We start from the raw sequence: 23683 nt of genomic DNA, 5'->3' as shown, positions 1-23683 counted from the left end.
GTGGCTGCTGTGGATAAATTAGCTGGTTTTAAGGAAATGGTGGTTATTGTGGGCAGGTGTATGTCCATTTAGTTTATCAGGTGCAGCTGTGGCTGGAGAGGGAGGACAAACCAAGTGAGGGCAAGTGGAGCCAGGAAGGCAAGGCATGGCAGGTAGAAGCTATATAAATCCAAACATAACATTAGCATAGTATTTACAATGTATCTGACAGTTTGAGGCAGTGTAGGTGTGTGCAAATATGTATGATTGTGAAATATTGTTCATAAGAGTTATGGCCTATGGGAGAAACTGTCACAGGAAGTATAACCTCTGCTGGGCTTGACAGAGTCTATGTAGGAGTCCGCATCAGGTTCAGTGAGATTGTAGTTCCCAGAAACCTGAAGGTGTCCACAGTAGACACTTGAGGATAGCAAAGCGGGCAGGTGTTGGAAAATTTCTTCTAAAGTCCACAATCATCTCCACAGTCTTGAGCTGTTTCAGTTCCAGGTGGTTCTGATTACACCAGTGGACATATTGTTCTATTTCCAGTCTGTATGAGGACTCATCACTGTCCTGGATCATAGTGAGCAGTGTCATCCATGTAGTTTAGGACTTTCAAAGAAACATCACCAGTCGTTACAGTCGTTGGTGCAGGATTAATGGAGTAGTGGGGAGAGGATACAGCCCTGGGGAGTGCCAGTGCTGACAGTCTGAGTGCTGAATGTGATGCTCTCCAACTTTACCTGCTGCGTTCTGTCAGTCAAAAATCTGGTAATTCACTCACTGGCAGGTGGAGGTAAGCACTTTGAGTTTGGTGAATTTCCAATGGAGGAATTTAGGGATGACAGTGTTGAACACTGAGCTAAAGTCCACCACCAGTTCTGACATATGTTCCTAGGGAGTCAAGGAGACGCAGGATGTAGTGTTGACCAGCCCTCTGGTGATTAAACGCCAGTCTCTGGAAGGTTTTTTTTTTTTTTTTTTTTTTACCTCAGACATCAGAGCGATGGGAATGTAGTCATTTAATTCTGTGATGGAGGGCATCTGGGGGATCAGGATAATGGTGGAACATTTTAAGCATGAGCACTTCACTAGCTCCAGAGATCAGTTGAAGATCTGTGTGAAGGTGGACGCCAGCTGTTCGGCACAGACTTTCAGGCAGGCAGGGGACACACAGCCGGATCCAGAAGCCTACCTGATCCTCTGTTTCTGGAAGAGCTCTCCTTGGAGGTTTTTAGTTCAGCCAGGGGGTCTGTTGCGAAGGGTGAGGGGGTTGCAGGGAGTCTTAGTGTTCATGGGAAATAATTAAAAACATACAATGCAGGACTGTCCTAAGTATACAACTGTCAATAAAAAGATATGACTAGCAATAGTTATATTAACTTATTTTCACACACACTCCTTGTTTGTGAGGTCTAATTTCCATGAGCCAACCTGTCTGTGCCCCTTGAACCTATTCATCAAAAATATTGCAGACCCACTTTCTTTCATTTGGACAATTTTTTTCTTCTGTAGATTCCAGTGATGTTCCCGTCCAAACAGTCCACGCATCTTTGCCTATGAACAACTACTGCTTGGTTTATCAGACTCTGATCTAGCCCGACTTACTGTGATTCTCACGGGTGTTATAGAGCAACAGCGCTCCGTCCGCCCATCAATGACGCTGCAGCTGCCCCAGATGTGGGTCTGATGTGAAACAACAGCCACAACTCTAAACTGCAGCTCCGACCACACAACCACAAAGGTCTGGCTTTTCTCTTGTTTAGCTACGACTGCTTTATTTATGTCGCTGTTGTAGTTAACATTGACACTGCTGATACTTACAACTATCTTATCTGAAATAACCCAGCTTTATGTGACGCTTTATGTGAACAGTGTTTAATGTTCGCAGTGTAGTCGGAGCGGATTAAAGAAGGCTCGTCGTTCTTTTTTTAAGAGTAAGCTTGGTTTTTTTGTCGAAATTATTAGTGTCTGAAGTCAACATCTAAGCGTGTTGATGATGTTGGGTTTTAGAGTTGAAGACAGAAAGCTGAAATACTAAATGGTGCAATAGTTAAAGTACGCTGACTGTATTGAGGTGCTTGCTTAAACTAGTTTTCGTTGCTCGTGACCATTGCCGTATAAAATCTGAATAAAAGAAAGAACGAAATGAGTAGACCTACTCAACGAGTCACGGTTACTCCGTATGAGCTTTAGACAATTAACTTTTGATATGTTGTTTCAATACAAATATATAACAGACTGGGAGATGTTTTGTTTATTCAGTCAACGAATGAACACAAACAAACAAACAAAAAAATAACAACAACAACTTTGCTGCAGCAGTTTTTTTTATTTACTGCTCCTCTTCAACTTAAGCCTTTTACATTTAACAGGAAAATAGCTGTCATGTAGTTTTACAAAAGATAAGGTGTTTTAACTTAAAGTATAACATAGCAGCATAATATAGCAGCATAACTAAGGGATGCTAACCATCCCTAGCTATAGAACTTATCAAAAAGATAAGTCTTCAGCCTAGTCTTAAAGGTAGGGAGGGTGTCTGCTTGCCTAACACTAACTGGGAGCTTATTCCATAAGAGAGGAGCCTGATAACCAAAAGCTCTGCCTCCTGCTCAGCTCTTTGAGACTCTAGGAACCACAAGTAAGCCTGCAGTCTGGGAACAAAGTACTCTGCTTGGAATAGACGGAACAATGAGGTCTTTGATATTTAGTGGTGCTTGGTTGTGGAGGGCTTTATATGTAAGGAGAAGGATTTTAAATTCTATTCTAGATTCAACAGGCAGCCAATGAAGAGAGGCTAAAACTGGAGAAATATGATCTCTCCTGCTGGTTCTGGTCAGGACTCTGACTGCAGAATTCTGGATCAGCTGAAGGGTTTTCAGGGCATATTTAGGACAGCCCAGTAATAGTGAGTTACAGTAATCTAGTCTTGAAGTAACAAAAGCATGAACCAGTTTTTCTGCATCACTCCGAGACAGAATGTCCATAATTTTGTCTATATTACGTAAATGAAAGAAGGCTGTTTTAGTAACCTGCTTAATATGTGGGCCAAAGGACGGGTCAGAGTCAAATATAACTCCAAGGTTTCTACTGTAGCACTGGAAGCTAAAGTAATGCCATCCAGGGCTAATTTGTTTGATCTGGTTTAAAGGATAAGTATATCTGAGTATCATCTGCATAACAATGAAAGTTTATTCCATGTTGTCAAATAATTTTGCCTAAAGGGAGCATATATAGCGTGAAGAGTATTGGTCCAAGTACAGAACCTTGAGGAACTCCATGACTTACTGTAGTTTGTGAGGAGGACTTGTCATTTACATGAACAAACTAAAGTCTATCAGATAAATATGATTTAAACCAGCTTAACGCTGTACCTGTAATTCCAACCACTTGTTCTAGTCTCTGTAACAGAATGTTACGATCGACTGTATCAAATGCAGCACTAAGATCAAGCAAGATAAGTACGGACAGAAGTCCTTTGTCTGAGTCCATAAGAAGGTCATTAGTAACTTTCACCAATGTCGTCTCAGTGCTATGATGAGCTCTAAATCCTGACTGAAACTCTTCAAATAAATTATTTCTGCTCAGGTGGGCATGTAGCTGAGCTGAAACTATTTTCTCCAGAATTGTGGACATAAACCGGAGATTAGATATAGGTCTATAATTTGCTATCACTTATGGACCCAGAGATTGCTTTTTAAGTAAAGGCTTGATTACAGCAGTTTTAAAAGATTGTGGTACATATCCTGTCACTAAAGACATATTGATAAGATTTAGTAGAGATTATCAACTAAAGGAAAAATGTCCTTAAAGTGGAACTATTATGTGCATTTCAGGCTAATTTATTTTTATTTCTGAGCCCAGAAGGGCTAGGATTGATCAAGTTATTGCCACAAATCGCTTTATTTACTTCAGACCGACCCTCTCCGTAGGCTGTCAGATAAGCCTGTGGGCAAAACGAGTGGATTGAGATTCTTCTGCATTAAGCCCCGCCTCCCGCCAGATATAAGTTGCCACTGATTGGTCAGCTGCCATGCACTACTTCGGGAGTGCCCACCGCAACTGCTTTTGCCGTCATTGTAACATATCTCATAAACAGAAGGATTAGGCTAATATGAACTCAATAAGAAACAAAATACAATGTCAACACATAGCATACAGCCCTACATGTTCAAACCTGAATCAGACCCTGAAAATGAAGTGGAAAACGGCAACCCACAGCAACGAATGCAGCAGGATGTCTCTCTTTGGTAAACCAGCGATCGTTCGAAATAACTTTATCCAACGTTTTCCACCCGCCTGATGTATTTGTACATGCCCTTGTTAACCAGTAGAACGTAACCAATCACTGTACCTTATCCTCCGGGACGTCACAAGGATTTCGAAGTAGAAAAAACTCTCTAAAATGACACGTTTTTTGTTGCCATGGAGGCCGAACGGAGAGAGTGCTGGAACTCAAACTCAAACATGCGTTTAGCTGATAAAAAACAGTGTCGTTCACATGTCTGATGAGGATTCAACACTGTAACACTGTAGAAAGCTCAGAAAACTCAAAATACCTTAATAGCACCCCTTTAAAGAGGCCTGTTGGGAGAGGGTCTAAAATACAGGTGGATGGTTTAGATGAAGCTATTATTTTAGTTACATGGCTCCACAGCCTGACTACAGTGCTGAAAAGAAACCGAGGGTTAGTTTTGTTTTCCTCTATCAATGATGAATAATGAGCTGTTCTTGCCGTACGTAAGGCTTTTTTGTATACAATTAAACTTTCTTTCCAGGTTAAGTAAGACTCCAATCCTGATGAACGCCATTTGCTTTCCAAATGCCTTGACGCCTGTTTTAGAGCACAAAGCTGGGAATTAAACCATGGAGCCTTCATAGTCTTACCCAATTTCTTCTTCTTTAGGGGAGCAACATTATCCAAAGTCGTACGCATTGAAGCTATTATAGTATATATATGCTGATCAATCTGAGCAGGAGCACAACTTAAAGGGGGACTCTCAGTCATGTTAGCACATGGCAGAGGGGGGAAAAATGTATTCAATTGATTGTTTAAATTATTTAATAATATTGTCTGATAAACATCTACTATAGTAGAATTTATTTTTGGTCAGTGAGTAATCAAATAAAGTGAATTCAAAGGTTAACAAGAAGTGATCGGACAAGACAGGGTTTTGAGGAAATACTTTGAGCTTATCAGTCTCAATACCATATGTTAGAACAAGATCAAGAGTATGACCATGAGAGTGAGTGGCTCCATTGACATTATGTGAAAACCCAATTGAGTTTAGAATAGAGCTAAAGGAAATGTTTAAACTATCATTTGCATGCATGTCATTGCTAATTAGATTTGGCAAGGGACCAGAGAAAACTATGGAGTCTGACATGCTCTTGGCAAAGTTACACACCAAAGCAACATTAATTTTAGTGACCTCCGATTAGCACAACCGGGTGTTGTTACAGCCGGCGTGAATTACAATCTTACGGTATTTATGTTAAGCCTTAGTCAGCAGTTTCAAATACGATTCAACATTGCCCGCTCTGGCCCCAGGAATGCATTTGACTATGGTCCCCGGTGTCTCTAGTGCCACGTTTCTGACGATGGAACTACCTATAATCAGGGTTTCTGCCTCAGCGGGTGTGTTGCTGAGCGGGGAAAATCTGTTTGAAACGTGAACACACCGTCGTCCAGCCCGCCTCAGCTCCTGGCTGCTTTCCTTCCTGCCTAGAAACTGCGTTTGTTTAAAAAAAAACTCAACTTATTAGTCACGTTTTAAAACTTTAAGAATTTTATATGTCAGTATCCTAAATAGCCTGAGGAAGATCCATACATGGTTACAACAGCTTGGCACCTCATTCTCATCACCATCCTGGTCGCATTTTCCTTTTTTTGTATCAAGTTCATATGAAAAAGTATGGACACTGTTTTTACAGCAGTCAACTTTAATATCATTAAGTTATATCCAAAGTGAATATAACGGCTCATCTTGCAACAACACAATGTTGTTTATCCTGCCATTCTACGCTCTCCTGTATTAGACACCCTACCCTCTTTTTTTTTTAAATCCTTTGTTTTCACTCCAGTCAGGTGTTTTCTGTTCCTCCCAGTTAGACTTCTGCACCTGTTGACAGGTATTTTGTCCCACTGTTCATCAGTAAAATGCTCTAATTTGCCCAGGATCGATTTGTTTTTTTTTTTGTTTTTTTTTTTTCCTTTAAGTCGATTAAATGACAAAACTGTCTTATATCACTGGATTGTAATTTAGCACATTTTTAATTATTGTTCATTATTTCAGTCTCCAGTTAACTGAGTGACTGTAATAAATTCAGCCTTTTCTTTAATGAAAGCTGACAAAGACATCTGAGGACGACTGGAGTGAAATTCATTTATGGTTATTGGACACAAATATGTGTGTTTATACATAAAAATAAATAAACGGTCTCGCTGGTGTGGTACCTACACCAGCGCTCTGCTGCTCATTATTTTATATCAGGAACGCAATGAATTCTGGGATAGCAGAGGGTGCAAAGGATACATCTCTTGTATCCTTCGTTTTAAGCTAATCTGAAGCCAAACGAAGTGCGCATTTGAAGGGTGGAATCGAAGGAGCCTTTGAAGTGAGACAGCACTTGGTGCGCCACAATGATGCATGCAGCCGACGAATCCGCACTTGGAAGTGTGCAGACCCTGAATTGAGAAACACCATGAGTTTTGCCTGAACTTTAGTTTAACTTATAAGGTCATTTGCTGGAGCTCTGTGTGATTTCTAGAATCAAGTGTTTTGGAACAGAGTAGTGTTTCCCTATTTTGGTCTTCCGGCCCACAACCATGCATGTTTTAGGGGCAAACCTTACTTTAACACACCTGAAGGACATTAATGGCTCTTTAACAGGCTGCAAATAACTTGATGACTAATTTCATGAATCTGACTAGTGTGTTGGAGTACAACCACATCTAAGACATACAGCACAGAGGGCGCTTATGACCTGGATTGAGAAACACTGTCCTATTCCAACACACCTGTATAAATTTTGTTTAAAACCATCTTACTTTAAAAAGGCATTGTCTGTCCCCTATCACACCAATCCTTCATACTCATCCTCAAAACAACCAAATTACCATTCTATGGACCTTTTTGAAAGAGTTGCAAATAATTCCCCTTGGTCATAAAAATTAATTCTGTAAAGTTGTTTTATTTCTCATATTTCTCTAATTTGACAAGTTATCACAGGAGTGTATCTGCATGTTTGTGTTCGAAAGAGGAATAATTTCCATTTTGAATATGTATCCCCCTGATAAAATCTTTCACAAGTTTAAAAGTGTAAGCAGCTTAAGTGTAGCAGCTTGGCAGCCTTGGAGGCGTGGCTCTGTGAGTTAGAAGCCCAGCTCCGCACTCAGTTAGGGAAGCAGTTAGTCAGCAAGCCCCCATTAGCCAGTGCGGAGCTACCAGCCAGGGCAGCCATCCCGAGCCGTCCCTCAGCAGTTCCCGTGCAGCCGGGAGCCGAGGCGGGCTGGACGACGGTCAGGCGAAAGCGTAGCCCCAAACCAAAACCCACTGGCCACCACCGACCTGTTCACGTTTCTAACAGATTTTCCCCGCTCGGTGACACACCCGCTGAGGCAGAAACCCTGATTATAGGTAGTTCCATAGTCATAAACGTGGCTCTAGAGACACCGGGGACCATAGTCAAATGCATTCCTGGGGCCAGAGCGGGCGACGTCGAATCGTATTTGAAACTGCTGGCTAAGGCTAAACGTAAATTCCGTAAGATTGTAATTCACGTCGGCGGTAACGACACCCGGTTACGCCAATCGGAGGTCACTAAAATGAATGTTGCTTTGGTGTGTAACTTTGCCAAGAGCATGTCGGACTCCGTAGTTTTCTCTGGTCCCTTGCCAAATTTAATCAGCGATGACATGTTTAGCCGCATGTCATCCTTCAACCGCTGGTTGTCTAGGTGGTGTCCCGATAACAACGTGGGTTTTATAGATAATTAAAGCGCTTTTTGGGGAAAGCCTGGTCTTATTAGGAGAGATGGCATCCATCCCACGTTGGATGGAGCCGCTCTCTTATCTAGCAATATGGACTCTTTTATTAGTCAGCTAAATTGACAACTCAGGGTTGGGACCAGGAGGCAGAATTGTAGTCCTACACACTTTTCTGCAGCTTCCCACCTGCCGCCGCCCACCCAAAACCCCACTCCGACCTTATACAACTTCCCAGCAGTAAGAATTAAACAACACAAAAACACTTCTGGGGTTAATCGTGAAAACCTCATAAAAATAAAAACAATGGATCTAATAAAATCTGAAAATAAGACAATAAAGTGTGGCCTACTGAATATTAGATCCCTCCCAAATAAGTCTTTATTAGTCAATGACTTGATAGGTGATCACCACATTGATTTATTCTGTCTTACGGAAACCTGGTTACAGCAAGAGGATTATGTTAGTATTAATGAAGCTACACCAGCTAACTATTTAAACTTTCACATTCCTAGAACTACAGGCAGAGGAGGAGGTGTTGCAGCTATTTTTAAGTCAGAATTTTTAATTAATCCTAAGCACAAAACTAACTATAAATCCTTTGAATTCCTGACATTAAATTTATCTCATCCAAAATGGAATTCAGAGAAACCGCTCCTTTTAGCATTAGTGTATCGCCCACCTAGACCTTACTCCGAGTTTCTGACCGAATTCTCTGATCTCTTGTCTGAATTAGTGCTGACTACTGATAAGGTCATTGTACTAGGTGATTTTAATATTCATGTTGACGATGAAAATGATAGTTTAAACATTTCCTTTAGCTCTATTCTAAACTCAATTGGGTTTTCACATAATGTCAATGGAGCCACTCACTCTCATGGTCACACTCTTGATCTTGTTCTAACATATGGTATTGAGACTGATAAGCTCAAAGTATTTCCTCAAAACCCTGTCTTGTCCGATCACTTCTTGTTAACCTTTGAATTCACTTTATTTGATTACTCACTGACCAAAAATAAATTCTACTATAGTAGATGTTTATCAGACAATAATATTACAAAATTTAAACAATCAATTGAATCAATTTTTTCACATCTACCATGTGTTAGCATGACTGAGAGTCCCCCTTTAAGCCTTACTCCTGCTCAGATTGATCAACATGCTGATACTATAACAGCTTCAATGCGTACAACCTTGAATAATGTTGCTCCCCTAAAGAAGAAGAAATTGGGTAAGATTATGAAGGCTCCCTGGTTTAATTCCCAGCTTCGAGCTCTAAAACAGGCATCAAGGCGTTTGGAAAACAGATGGCGTTCATCAGGACTAGAGGAGTCTCACTTAACCTGGAAAGAAAGTTTAATCGTATACAAAAAAGCCTTACGTACGGCAAGAACAGCTTATTATTCATCATTGATAGAGGAAAACAAAACAACCCTCGGTTTCTTTTCAGCACTGTAGCTAGGCTTACTAGGAGCCGGAGCGCTGTGGAGCCATGTATTCCTGTCTCACTTAGCTGTGATGATTTCATGTATTTTTTCAGGAATAAAATTGACACTATTAGAGATCAAATTCACAATACTCTTCCTTCTACCTATAATGTTGAGCCTGTTGTGGTCTCCGAAGCATCCTTAGAACCAGGATCTGACTCGTGTCTAAATAGTTTCTGTACTGTCCAACCCTCTGAATTAACTAAAATAATAGCTTCATCTAAACCATCCACCAGTATCTTAGACCCTCTCCCAACGAGCCTCTTTAAGGACATTTTCCCTTTAATTAATACATCACTACTAAATCTTATCAATATGTCTTTAGTGACAGGATATGTACCACAATCATTTAAAACTGCTGTAATCAAGCCTTTACTTAAAAAGCAATCTCTGGATCCAGAGGTGATAGCAAATTATAGACCTATATCTAACCTCCCATTTATGTCCAAAATTCTGGAGAAAATAGTTTCCGCTCAGCTACATGCCCACCTGAGCAGAAATAATTTATGCGAGGAGTTTCAGTCAGGATTTAGAGCTCATCATAGTACTGAGACAGCATTGGTGAAAGTTACTAATTACCTTCTTATGGCCTCAGACAAAGGACTTGTGTCCGTACTTATCTTGCTTGATCTTAGTGCTGCATTTGATACAGTCGATCATAACATTCTGTTACAAAGACTAGAACAGGTGATTGGAATTACAGGTACAGCGTTAAGCTGGTTTAAATCATATTTATCTGATAGACTTCAGTTCGTTCATGTAAATGACAAGTCCTCCTCCCAAACTACAGTAAGTCATGGAGTTCCTCAAGGTTCTGTACTTGGACCAATACTCTTCACGCTATATATGCTCCCTTTAGGCAAAATTATTAGACAGCATGGAATAAACTTTCATTGTTATGCAGATGATACTCAACTATACTTATCCTTTAAACCAGATGAAACAAATCAGCCCAATAGGCTACAAAATGGTCTCATAGACATAAAGACTTGGATGTCTAGAAATTTTCTCCTCTTAAACTCAGATAAGACTGAAGTAATTCTCGTTGGATCTGAAAAACTAAATTTTCCGGTTTTGTAATGAACCTGGATGGCATTACTTTAGCTTCCAGTGCTACAGTGAGAAACCTTGGAGTAATATTTGACCCTGACCTGTCCTTTGGGCCACATATTAAGCAGGTTACTAAAACAGCCTTCTTTCATTTACGTAATATAGACAAAATTATGGACATTCTGTCTCGGAGTGATGCAGAAAAACTGGTTCATGCTTTTGTTACTTCGAGACTAGATTACTGTAACTCTCTATTACTGGGCTGTCCTAAATATGCCCTGAAAACCCTTCAGCTGATCCAGAATTCTGCAGCCAGAGTCCTGACCAGAACCAGCATGGGAGATCATATTTCTCCAGTTTTAGCCTCTCTTCATTGGCTGCCTGTTGAATCTAGAATAGAATTTAAAATCCTTCTCCTTACATATAAAGCCCTCCACAACCAGGCACCACTATATATCAAAGACCTCATTGTTCCGTGTATTCCAAGTAGAGTACTTCGTTCGCAGACTACAGGCTTACTTGTGGTTCCTAGAGTCTCAAAGAGCTGAGCAGGAGGCAGAGCCTTTGGTTATCAGGCCCCTCTCTTATGGAATAAGCTCCCAGTTAGTGTTAGGGAAGCAGACACCCTCCCCACCTTTAAGACTAGGCTGAAGACTTATCTTTTTGATAAGTCCTATAGCTAGGGATGGTTAGCATCCCTTAGTTATGCTGCTATAGGTTTAGACTGCTGAGGGACATTTCCTGATACACTGAGCTTCTTTCTCTCCTTTTTCTCTTTATCTCTTTCTTTATCCCCCCCCCCCATAACAGTGTTGCATCATTAACATGTATGTCTCCTGGCTCAGCAGGTCTCCCTGGCCGGGAGTAGCAGTTCCTGTTGTCTGTTGTCTTTCTGTCCTCTTCCCCCCACACAGCAGGGGCAGATGGCTGCCTGTCCTGAGCCGGGTTCTGCCGGAGGTTTCCTTCCTGTTAAAAGGGAGTTTTTTCCTTCCCACTGTTGCCAGTGTGCTTGCTCAGGATGGGAGATTGAGTTGGACTCAACTCAATCTGTTGGTTTCCTTATATAGGCTGTTATGAATTGGCCTTCATTATGTTTTCCCCTCTGTCTGTAAAGCGTCTTGAGATGGCATTGCCGTGATTTGACGCTATATAAATAAAGTTGAATTGAATTGAATTGAATTAAAAGTCTAGCTCAGCTCCTGCACACAAGGACAGGAACAGGTCCCGCAGAAGACTGATTTGAACATGTTGTCCCACTCAAAGAGTCCCCGTATGTGTAAAATTAACAAAATTCAAATAGTGCCTGCAAAGATGTGATGGGGTTGTTGCAGATCACTGTTTACACTGCTGAAACTTACCGAATTAAAGATAGTTTTTTTTAGTTTAGTAGTTTATCAAAAAGAGGTGTGAACCAAATCTACGATTATTCCGTTTAGTGTATAATGGTAGGTAAATGGCCACATTCATGATGTCAGTCCATTCATATCTGGAATGTGTTTGTTCTTTAGATGTCTGCCGAGCTCTATACTGCAAGCGAACCAGCTGAGAATAATGGAGGTCTCCAAACTACCACAGTGGGAGGCAGTAAACCTTTACACCGCTTCCTGAAGGGACAACCCAAGGTTATGGGTGTAAGATGAACACAAACACTCACGCTCACCCATGTACAAATGATTAGATCATTCAAATCTGAAGGGCTTACGCTAAAGATTTGTTTGTGAATTTCTCCTAGACTGTTGTGCTGATCTTAGGTGCATCCTTCTTCGTTCTTACCATCGCCATCACAACAGGCCACTTTTCCCACCACATATGGACAACCATCCCACCAGGCTATTTACTGGGAACATTGGTTGGTAGCCCATCAACATGATCGAGGAATTAACACAATCAGCATTAATTCAGGAATGGTTTAATATTATGTTATTAATATTAACTCAGGAATTATTAGTTTAGTGCCTGAAAACATATTCTTACCTCCTTGGGGTTTTTCTAACTTTGTTGCTTTACATCCTGTAGTTTAAAGGAATGCACTCTTATATTGTATGTAATGGACATTCTTCCACACAAACTGGTATGCAGGCTACACTGATGAATTTGCGACTATAATGTATACATCTCATAAATATAAAAATAAAAAGTGGAGGATCTTAACATAAAACATTACAATCTCACTACATGCTCAATTGTTTTGATTGTGAATTTTTTTCTCATTTTTCTGGTACATATTTTAAGATCACAAAGCCTATTCTTCTTTAGCAGTATCAGGAAATTAGTCCACCCCAGTATTCAATCTGAGCATCCTTACTTTCTTTTTTTTTCTTTTCTTTTTTGGACTTTTTTTTCCAGTGGTCAGTCTATAATTAAGACCACCACATAAAACAGATTTAATTATCCTTTTTTTGATATATATACTAATGACGGTTGCTATATTTTACTCAGAAAAACAGCACTTCTTTGTTAATGAGGATGTCTTCTTCCATTTCTGTTATATGTGTGTGTGCATTTGATTTCTCTTCATTCTTTCATAGTTCATCATCAGTGGGATCCTGTATATTCTGACAGAGTTAAACCCGACCAAGAAAACAGTAAGTGCACTGATAATATTATGAGGACATATTTTTCTGGAACTTTATTTAAAGAAACAAATTAGCCTGCTGATCTGTAGGCTGATTACAGTGATGAAAGTTTGTTAAAGATCAGCATACATGCAAAAATGTAATTAGCTTCAAATAATAATTAGAATTACAAATCTTAAGTAAATTACCAAATTAAAAGTTTCTAAAATGGCTTTTCCCAGGATTTGCAAATGCCACCATTCATATCAATTACTATAGTTGTTGATTCAAAAGTTTAATTTAGTTATTTGCAGGTTGTCCTTGTTGTCACTCTGCTGAATGAAAAATGACCAGGATTTATGTGATGTTTTTCTTTTCTCTGCTGGTGTTTACATACAGGTAACCATATCCTTAGCTCTGAGCATTGTTTCCATACTGGGTGCATGTTGGACAGTTCTGCACATCATACCTGACATCCACTTCGTCCGAGGCCCCGGATATTTTGATGAAAATGTCACAGAAAGCGATTTAGCATGGGCTTCTTACAGTGATGTAATTATTTTTATTGATCTTTCAGTTTCTAGGAGCTCAAATAGGCTATTTTGTTTTCTTTTTTCAAATATGCTGACAGTTTCTTCTTCCAAAGTAAGGTTGAAGATGCTCATTTTACCATGCCATGTTCCACTTGCATTTGCAATCTTCCTTAGAAACGTCATCTAACTGATGTGACGAGTCTTATATCAGCTGTTAATCCTAGTTGTGGTCAGCCTGATGAACCTGATAGATCCACCAGTTTGGTCTGTCACTGCTGCTCAGTGACCTCTGGCAGAGAGAGTCCCAAGGTGGAATGTGAAAAAAACATCCTTCACCTTACTTTGTCTGAAAGTAGAAACTCTAAAATAAACTTTCCCAAACTTTAAGGGCTAGTCTATAATGAAACTGTTCCAAATATGAAGCCATTCTTAATTTGTTAAGAGTGTTTGTTTTAGTGACTTTTCATAATTTGACAATTTGGCACAAACTTAAAACAGCTTGTGGTTCTTAGTTTGACAGAAAATGTTGTTTGTCTGGCCTGTACATATGAAAAAATTGCCATTTGAAAACTAGAATTGTGGGTAAACTATAAGGAAAAAATGCCTGGAATAAATAATCTGAAATTTATTGACAGCAGTATCTTATTCTATTTGCACTGAATCATTAGTATTTATCTTGCTCATTTCCTGTCAAACATCTTGAATTGAGTTTTTGAGTCTGTACTGGTTCTGTTTTTTCAGGCAATGGGGGTGTCTTTGGAAGCACTCTTCGTGTTCTACAGTTTTCTTGGTGCTATCATTTTGATTGTAATGTCAGTGTTGGCTGGGGCTGCCCTCCGTTCCACAAAAAGTCAGGTAAATAAACAAGTCACAGGCAAAACCATGTTCCACCAACAGACGGTCAAAGGTATAACATTGACTAATTAACTCACGTTCTTTTTCCTTTCTTTAGGCCATTGTCATGATGACTACAACGCCAACTACAACACCAGCTGAATAACGTGCAAAAGGAAGTTCTGTTTGTTGTAAATCAAGAATAAAGAAGAAATATGAAACATTTAAAGATATACATGTAACTCTCATTGTGAGGATGTGTCTATACTTTATGCCAAAGTCGGTCCTCGAGGGCCATGGTCCTGAAGGTTTACAATGTATCCTCCTGTCCCAATACACCTGGCTTCCATGAAATGGACCCAACAGCCAATGAAGTTCTGCACAGTGAGTGATTAGTTTAGGAACAGGGATATATGAAAAACCTGCAGGATTGTTTCCCTCAAGGACCGAAACTGGACACCCATGCTGTATACAATTCAGTGCACCATACCATCGTGTGTACAGTTTTTTAACGATTCTGTGATTATTTCTTTCCTATGTTTGCTGTATAATTACCTCCTCTGACATATTTCAAAATCAGCAAAACACTGAATTTTTTCCACAACGTAGGAACTTGACTGGTAAGCTGCTGTGTTGGCTGTCCTGTGTCCACATGATGTTTTCACTTCATCCAAACCAGGCATATTTATCAGAGTAAGGGTCAAACTGTGATAAGGGGAACATTGCTCTACATAGAGTCAATAGAAATCAGGATCATATAAGTCAACTTTTGCTGATTGTTTACAGGTAGTTACTCCTGTTCCTACTAATACTCTACAAATAATTTACTAGTTAGAAGTGGCTCATGAGTAGAAATCATTCATGGAATTCTTTAGCATCAGTCAGCTGTTTTTAATTTTTTTTTTTTTTAAAGAACTGATGGATTGGTTTGGCCTTAGATTATTAAATCACATTTAACATATCTGTATTTACAGCAAAGCTGTTGTTAAAAATAGAAAATGGTAATACAGACTGATGAAACTGATGCTACTGACTGACAACTTACCTTGATAGTAACCGGTTATGAAAAACTGTAAGCATTGTAGACTTAGTGTACATAAAAAACTTGTTTATTTGTACATTTACAGTAATGATAGCTCTTTTTTTCTATTATTTATTAGTACTTTACCAAAAGGCACAATGGTAATGCAACATTAACAAATGCAAAATGTTAATTTTGGGACAGTAATTCAGGCAACAGTGCAGTAGCTTCAAAGCAACAATATGTCATGTAAACCTCCCAGAAGTAGTTTGGCATAGATGAGGTCAAACATGAACTTCCAATAATGTTTTGCAGTGCACTGATACACAAAGTACCGTTGTAGCAATAAACTGATTATAGATTGGAATGAAGTCACAGCCTGGAAAAACAAAACAATGAGCTAACTTTTCATGATCAAGCAGAAATAGGAACAACCTTTAGAATAAAAGAAGACGATGTATCTTTAAGCAGATGAATGACAAAAAGCAAAAATAAAATAACCTCTGATGGACATTATTATCACAATGTTATACTACTTCTGCTGGGGGTTATCAGAAGTTAAACAGTTGCCTAAGGAAAGAAATAATTAAACTCCACCCTTTTTTCACACAGCTATTTTCACATACTCATTTGCCAAAGAAAATATGCTGTAATAATGTTACAGTCAAATCCTCCATCACTTTGTAAGCTGGTCTTGGTCTAAATAGATTTCTGAAAGCAAATACAAGTTAAAGATTTAATTAGCTCCTTTGTTGTTAATTAACTGTTTCTATCTGTGATATGTGCAGGACAAACGTTGCATGTACAAGAGCTTTTTTTTTTTATCACTGATAACAGCTGCCAATAGTCATTGGTAAACATCAATAACTTATCTGATCCAAGTTTACACCAATTAAAAAAAATAAATTTAACAAAATCCAAAAGAAGCTGCAAACTGAGTTATTTTGTCTATTGCTGCTTCATCTGTAAAAGTTTAAAAAAAAAAAAAAAAGGGCTGCATCCACAAGCAGGTTTTCATTTCCAAATTTCAGCTGTGTGGCCTATTCTCATCTCTGACTGAAGAGCCAATGGACTTTTCAAAGTCATTCCCAAGTGCACAACGCTGATGAACCCGCATGTGCTCTGTGACACGGTACTGGCGGGAGAAGGTCATAGGGCAGCAGGGGCAGCGAAAGGGCCGGACGCCAAGGTGGCTGCGTACATGTCTGTTTAGAGAGCCTCGCTGGCTGAAGGAGCGATCACATAGAGAGCACTGGAAAGATTGGTGAGTAGGAGATGACAGATGAGATGACTTCTCTTTTGGCATGCTGTTGGAAAGAGTGGAAGCTGTGCAAGCAGACAAAGTGGATGGCACAGAGGCTTGAATGGAGTCTGGCTCACTTCGAATTGAACAAACTGGCCACGAGGTGATCTTTCTCTCACTCTTGTTGGAGTTTGAAAACTCCACAGCCACAGTTTTTTGTGTACCCTCAGTTCCTGTCCTGCATCGATCTTTGCATACAGATTTTCTCTGGACTTTTATCTGGTCTTTAGTCTCATCAGAGCACTCGCCCTCACATTTAGACCGTTTTCTAATCTTTTTCAACTCTTTCCATGTCACAGATCCCTCATTACTTTCTCCGTTATCATTTTTCACAGCAGCCTCGACTATATCTTTTACTATGCCTTTTTCTTCTGAGTCAGATCTGTATTTACGAGACACCGACAGCTCAGCAAGTTTTATTCTTGTGTCCAAGGGAACCTGTTCTGTGGATTCTTTGAGAAAGGCGTGCTCGTTGGGATTTTGATAAAAAGAATCAGCCTTGTTCCCATCACTCAACTCCTCTGAAAGATGAGAGTGCCCAGACTGAGAGTATTCGTAATCAGCAGCGCTGTGTGTTATGTGTGTGTCCTGTGGTGGGCAGTGAGGCTGAAGCTGATAATTGTATGACTGACTAACTGTGCAGGCTGTGTTAGATGTCTTTTTGTTAACAGGCGTTGAAGTTAAGCATGCCTCTGTGGTCTCAGTACCTGAGATTGTTTTAGATTTTAGAAATGTGATGCACTCAGTGTTTGAAAGACTGTCGGTGACGTTATCCAAACCTGATTCGTGTGTGGTGGAAACTGGCAGACACAAATCCATGCTGAGTCTTTTGTGCTCCATAGTTGTATTCCTGCTGTCTGAGTCATACTCATGCTGGTTAAAGTTGACACTTTTCCTGCTTGTTTCAGATGTATACGTGTTTGAGTGACAATTTCTGTCAGATCCACAGAAGTTGTCCTGTGAATCCATTTCAGTTGGGCATCTGCTACAGTAGCTATGTTCTTGTTTCGCTTCCACCTCAAGACATGTATCATCACAGTTAGATTCACTTCCTGTATCTGAGTCCTCTACAGGAAATGGAACTACCGTTCCCCAATCTGGTGAATGTTCTTCTTTTGCTTTTGCCAAAGATTCATTGTAGCATTCAAAACAATCAAAGCGTTGACTCTCGGAGTAAAAATTGTCTCTGTTCCTATCCTTCCTCTGTACCAGCCCATCGTCCATCAGGTGTTTTATGTTACTAAAAAAGGAAGCACGATGAGTTGACTCTTCATTAATGTGGGATAAATCCTTTGCTGTGAGTTTGTTATTGTTGATTACAAAGCTGTTTCTGCTGTTATATTCCTGATTTAATTGAAGATGAGTAGCAGATATAATGCACTTTTCATTGCTTCTGAGGTCCAGATTCTGTCCTCCAAATTTGTCCTTTTCATTAGTGGTGATACAGGCCACAGATTTGTCATTGTCTGTGCTGACTGAGCATGAAACAGGGGATCTGCTGGAGGTGACTGAAGACTGGAATCCTGGGTGGTAAGGAGGTGCTGCACACTCTTCTGCCAGCTGGTGGACAGCAGCTCTGCTGCCATGACAGATCACAGGCACTGCCCCACAACACGGATGTGGCAATGAGGAAGAGGATGAGTTCTTCTTATTCTCAGATGTTACTAAAAGCTCTTTCTCTGCACTCATCTGCTGGATATCTGGCTTTACAAAGCCACCAGAATGACACTCGTCCTCATTTACTTCTTTGTTCTCCTCAGATACGTCGTGCACCTCCGCAGTGCCAGGTGTATTTTGGATTAAATCCTGCTGTGTTGTGTAGGTGGCTAGTCTGTATTCACCTACATTCATACTATCATTGTTCTCAGGTATGTTTACATCTGTTCTACTGAAGTGGTTTATAATGTGCTTACTTTCTCCAGCTTTAACACAAGGATCCAAAGTTACAGAATTATTTGGAGCTTCATCAAGCGTTGTTGCTCTTGCTGAACACAGTTTGCTTGTTTCTTCAAATCCTTCAAAAGCATCTGTGCTGGGTGATGATGGAGGATCTCTGAAGTTCTTTAAATAACTCCAATAAGTATTATTGATGCTGTTGTAAGGATGGATTTCAGCTCCATTTGAAGCACTGACATCATCTGTAGCATTAATCTCAGTCTGTTGCCAAGCTACCCTCAGAGCCTCCTGCAGTGCATTCATCTGCAGATGGCAGGCAGCAGTAAGCAGTCTGTAATATTGCTGCTGGGTATGAATGTAAGGCAAAGCTCCAGTGTAAATGTAGTCCAACAGAATGGCTAAAACTGAGTCAGACAAAGATGGATCCTGCAGTTCCACCAAGGCACCAGTAGAGGACAGAATTGATGCTAACACTGGACTTGAAGCTGCCAAAACACACCTGGGAAGAAATAGGCCAGCTTGTGTAGTGATGAGTCATGTATCATGTAAGTCATAAACTACCACAATATATCTGATCATCATAAATATTTTGCTAAAATGCCCATGTTGGGCTGTTTATTTGCAAGTGGTAAAAACAGTTTCCGGTGCTCACCTGTGTGCAGGGTAGAGCTGACCTGAGTTTTGTTTAAGTACACAGTCACAGAACTGAGCTTGTGCTCTCTGACGGTTCAGACATGTCAACAGTGATGCAGCATGGCGATTAACTTCCTGTGTACAAGGTTCCATCTGGAAAATAAATAAACATAAAGAAAGATTTTTCAAAACATAATTTTCAGAGGAAGCCTTTGTCAAATCGCAGTTGCCAACCATCTAAAACATGTCTAGTGTCTTCATGGTCAGATCCTGAGATTTGCTGAGGGTGGGCAAAGGAGGGATTGTGACTTGTAAAAGAGTTCCCCAGTTACTTCAACTTATAAACAAAGAAATTAGTTATGGTAATAATACTATGTTTAAAGCACACCAGCACCTTACTAAATCAGAATCAAAGACATAGATGAACATCACATCAAACTGCCATAACAGAGATGGATATCTTTGATGGTTAAATATACTCATTATCCTGGGTAGCGGAAATGGGTTAATATGTGCTTGTAGAGCATTGCAGCAACGTTACAGATGATGTGGTTTTCATTTCCTCATATATTTCTCTGTGTACTCCAGGGGAAAGTGTGAGTCAGAGACAGTCTTCCAATTGGGCCAGACTGGGACAGAAAACATCTGCTTTTAAATTCTAGCAACATAAACATTCTACCCCTTTCATCCTCTCTTCCCAAATTCCTTCATTCCTCTAAGCATATACAAATTAAACATACAATCTCACTCTGCAATAGTCAGGAGTTGTTCTTGCTTTGCAAGAGCTTTTGCTTATAAAATGGTTTCAGTGGATAACACTGGGATGCACTGCCCAGACCATATAAATCATGAGGCAATGTAGACATAGTAGCCAGTTTGTTGAAAAAAGTTCTTGCAAATCAAATTTTGAGACTAATGGAACAGAGCAAAATGTGCTCCTTTAAACTTCTGTTGTGTAATGCAAGTACACACTTTAAATGTTAATTGTGCATAGTATCAACAGTTAAATTTCACATAATACTGGCCATACTGTACTGGTGACCAATATGTTTTAGCCAAATTTGCAAAATCATTGTAATGCAATTTTCTATAAATGTCTGAGAAGCTACTGACGTCAGTGTATTTTAGACTTTTTAACTGATAGTGGCTGTTCTTTCTGCTACCAAATATGCTCTGCTCGGACCCCATAACTTTGTTTTGAAACCTGAAAAGTGACTTGTATGGGAGCCATAGTCAGTTGCCCTTTATGATGGAAAAAGAATACTTCACCAAATGTGTTTTGAGTCTGGGGAGATAAGCAGTTTTTTTTTTACATTTATATTTTTATTCCTATCTATCTATCTATCTATCTATCTATCTATCTATCTATCTATCTATCTATCTATCTATCTATCTATCTATCTATCTATCTATCTATCTATCTATCTATCTATCTATCTATCACTAACATAATGCTGAAATTCGGTGCTAAGTTTGCCCTTGTTCCATGGAACGTATTAGTAGAATGAAGTACAAAGTAAATGAATGAATAAATCAGTTCAACAGAATTTCTATTGAATTTAATTTCTTTTTACATTTCACAGAGCATCCCAGCCTAAAATCATATCATGATAGCCATTACCTCTCATGAGAACAACTTTGTACTTTCAGCATGCCAACAAAAAAAAAAAAATCAAACAAGGTAAAAGTGTACTGACGAGTATTCAAAGTCATGAGATCTACTTTAAGTAAAGAAAAAAAATGCAACTTAAGTGCAAACATTTACTTTGTTCACTTGTAGATATAAGTTGTAGGGCATAATAACATTACAGTGTATTTCAACATGTACATCAATAAGGAGTCAATACTGTCTTACCTCCATATGATATTTGGCAAGGAGCAGCAAACACCCACGATCCTGTTCTCAGTTAAACAGAGAAAATATCATCCATGGAAGATATAAAGTCCCAGTTTACCATCCATGCAAACCAACTAATTCGGAAAACAATCACACGCTTTTCATATTGGGAGCGAGAGATGACGTGAAGGGTCAGGTGCTTAAAAGGAGTGCTGGCCTCTGACGTCAGAATCTCCATGGCCTGTTATGGAGGGGGACTGACACCAGGAACCACAGAGCTGTATCAAGTAGAACCAGTGTTCCTACTCTCATTGCAAGACTGTATTAGACAAATAAAGTTTCTTATACAATTGCGCAGAGTATGGCCTGTAATTACTGCTTTGAAAAACACTCTACATAGAGCTCAAATACAAAAGGTCAGTTTAAGGTTAGTAGTTTATCTAGAATGAGCTTTAGCTAAGGAGTTTGAAGTTTTGTCTGAACTGAACCTAAAATCACAGCAGCACTTTTCCTGTAATTTTTTTGTGTTTATTGTGTGTTTTTATACATTTTTTCACAAGTGCAAATTAAATTGTTGTGAAAATGTAGTGACAGATTTTAAAACCCAAGAGTCCACTTGTCTCAGTTAACTTTTTAGTTCAATTAAATTTGATTGAGCTTCATTGTACAAGTTCACAACATAAGCTATAGTATGTTATTTCAAGGCAATTTAAACAGAGAATAAACATATTTAGTAAATCAATTTGCAATCCTGTCTATTGTAATCAAGCTAGAAACCAGGAAATTTGGATCCAGTTTAATCCAAGTAATCCAGTTTCATAGTTATGCCTGCTGTGGAAGAGATAGGGTGTTTATACAGAGAAAAGAGTGATGAATGGAAATATATTTTTTAAAGAAAGATGTGTGATGTGATTTCATATTCAAACACTAAATTATGAATAGGTATAGGTATAACAAATGTCCAGTGTTAGTATTAAATTTATTAGTATTAGCATTAGGTTTTAAAAATCTGAAAAACAAGCCCTTTGAAATAAAGCAAAACATCAAATGTTAAATCAAGGTTTAACAAAAAATATTATCTAAATATATCAAGCATTACATCTGAGGATTAGTTGGCATTATTTATGTTAAGCTTGTTAAGAGGTGTATGTTGCATGTGAAAATTTCTATCTGCTTCAGTTCTACAGACGGAAACATCTCTGGTGTCAGGAACCGGTTCCCCCTCAGCTGACGTTTTGTTGACAACTCCATACTAAGTCATTTCTCCACCCTATGAACCACGTGCCTATTACACCTTTTAATCTCCTCTGCACTCTAGTGTTACAGCCACACCTCTTGGTATCCACAGGGCAGTAGGACATTTTCCCCCAACAACTGTGTAATGGAAATACTACTGCAGAACAAGTATTACATTGTGACTAATTTATAATTGCCTCGTGGCAATAGTGAACAACTTCCAAAGCCACATATTTATATGCCAAATAAAGACATTGGCAAAAGTTCAATTTTAGTGATTTGAAGTTGAAGAGTGTAATACTAGTATCTATTTTTATGTTACTTATACATCAAAAGACAATGTATCATATTTAATATTCCAATTTTAAAGACTTTACTGACTGTTCACATAAGTTCCTACAGCACTGATAAAAGAAAAAATAGCTGATTCAAAATATATTGTTAAATGCAAATTATTAATCTGTTTTAACTTTTAAGATGCTCACTAAATATCAGTTTTCTAAATCTGTTTAATTCAAATCAGGGCCATGAATGAGTTGCAGACTCTCCCAGCCTGGACAGGTCATATGTCTGTCACAGGACTAACACAAGACAATGGAGACAAACAGCCATGCACGTTCACACTGTTGGTCAGTTTGGAAGCACGAATTAACCTATGCAGGCATGCTTTTAAACCACAGGATAAAGTCAGAGTATCCAGAGAAACACTGTCATGATGTATGATATATAACAGAAGTGGGAAAATCGAATAAAAAAATTGGAAATCTGGATTATTTTGCTTCACAATTTTAAAATCGATTTTTTGTTAAAAAAAATTTTTTTTTCCCCCCCAAACAAATACATATAGTCCATAATCAAATTTTTGTTATTTTTATTGTTTTTATTGATCTTTTTCCTTGTCTTCTTGGGTATTATAGCAGCAGATGGATGGTCTGGCTACTGTGTTGCTTTTTCCCAATTGAAATCAAGAAAAATGACGAGCAAAAAAAAAAAAAAAAAAAGGTTTTGTACATTTATTTTGCTTTTAATCAACAAAAATGAGCAATATCGAAGAATTGTGAGAATTGCAATTTAAATCAAATCGGCACCCAAAAAAAAATCGGAATTGAATCAAATCGGGACAAAAGCATATCTTCACAGCCCTAACATATAATAGATATACTGAAAACAGCAAAAAATGAGTGAAACAGGAAAATATATAAAAATAGACATGCTAATACATTACAATCTCCATGACAGCATTAAAATGCTAATCATACATTTACTTTTCTGAACTCATTGTTCAGAAAAGTAAAATAGATAAAAGTACAAGTTAGTTCAATGATATAAGTT

The 23683-nt window shown here is 38.9% G+C and overlaps 1 protein-coding gene across 2 annotated transcripts; it reads left to right on the top strand.

Annotated features, from left to right (window-relative positions):
* Positions 1–1647: 1647 nt before the first annotated feature.
* LOC306756777 (uncharacterized protein) lies at positions 1648–14648 on the top strand. 2 transcript variants are annotated; one of them, XM_079241633.1, is made up of 7 exons: positions 1648–1723; positions 12012–12134; positions 12236–12352; positions 13032–13088; positions 13458–13610; positions 14333–14446; positions 14544–14648. In XM_079241633.1, the coding sequence occupies exons 2-7, from the start codon at positions 12012–12014 to the stop codon at positions 14589–14591; spliced, it is 612 nt and encodes a 203-aa protein (XP_079097759.1). In that variant the 5' UTR covers positions 1648–1723; the 3' UTR covers positions 14592–14648. The 2 variants fall into 2 exon arrangements, with proteins under 2 accessions (XP_079097759.1, XP_079097760.1); XM_079241634.1 differs by lacking the exon at positions 12236–12352.
* The last annotated feature ends 9035 nt before the right edge of the window (positions 14649–23683 follow it).

This window comes from Telmatherina bonti (assembly GCF_933228915.1).
Source record: "Telmatherina bonti genome assembly, chromosome: 1".
Lineage (NCBI taxonomy): Eukaryota > Metazoa > Chordata > Actinopteri > Atheriniformes > Telmatherinidae > Telmatherina > Telmatherina bonti.
Note: the sequence above shows the minus strand (reverse complement) of the source record. Positions and strands in the feature narration are given on the sequence as shown.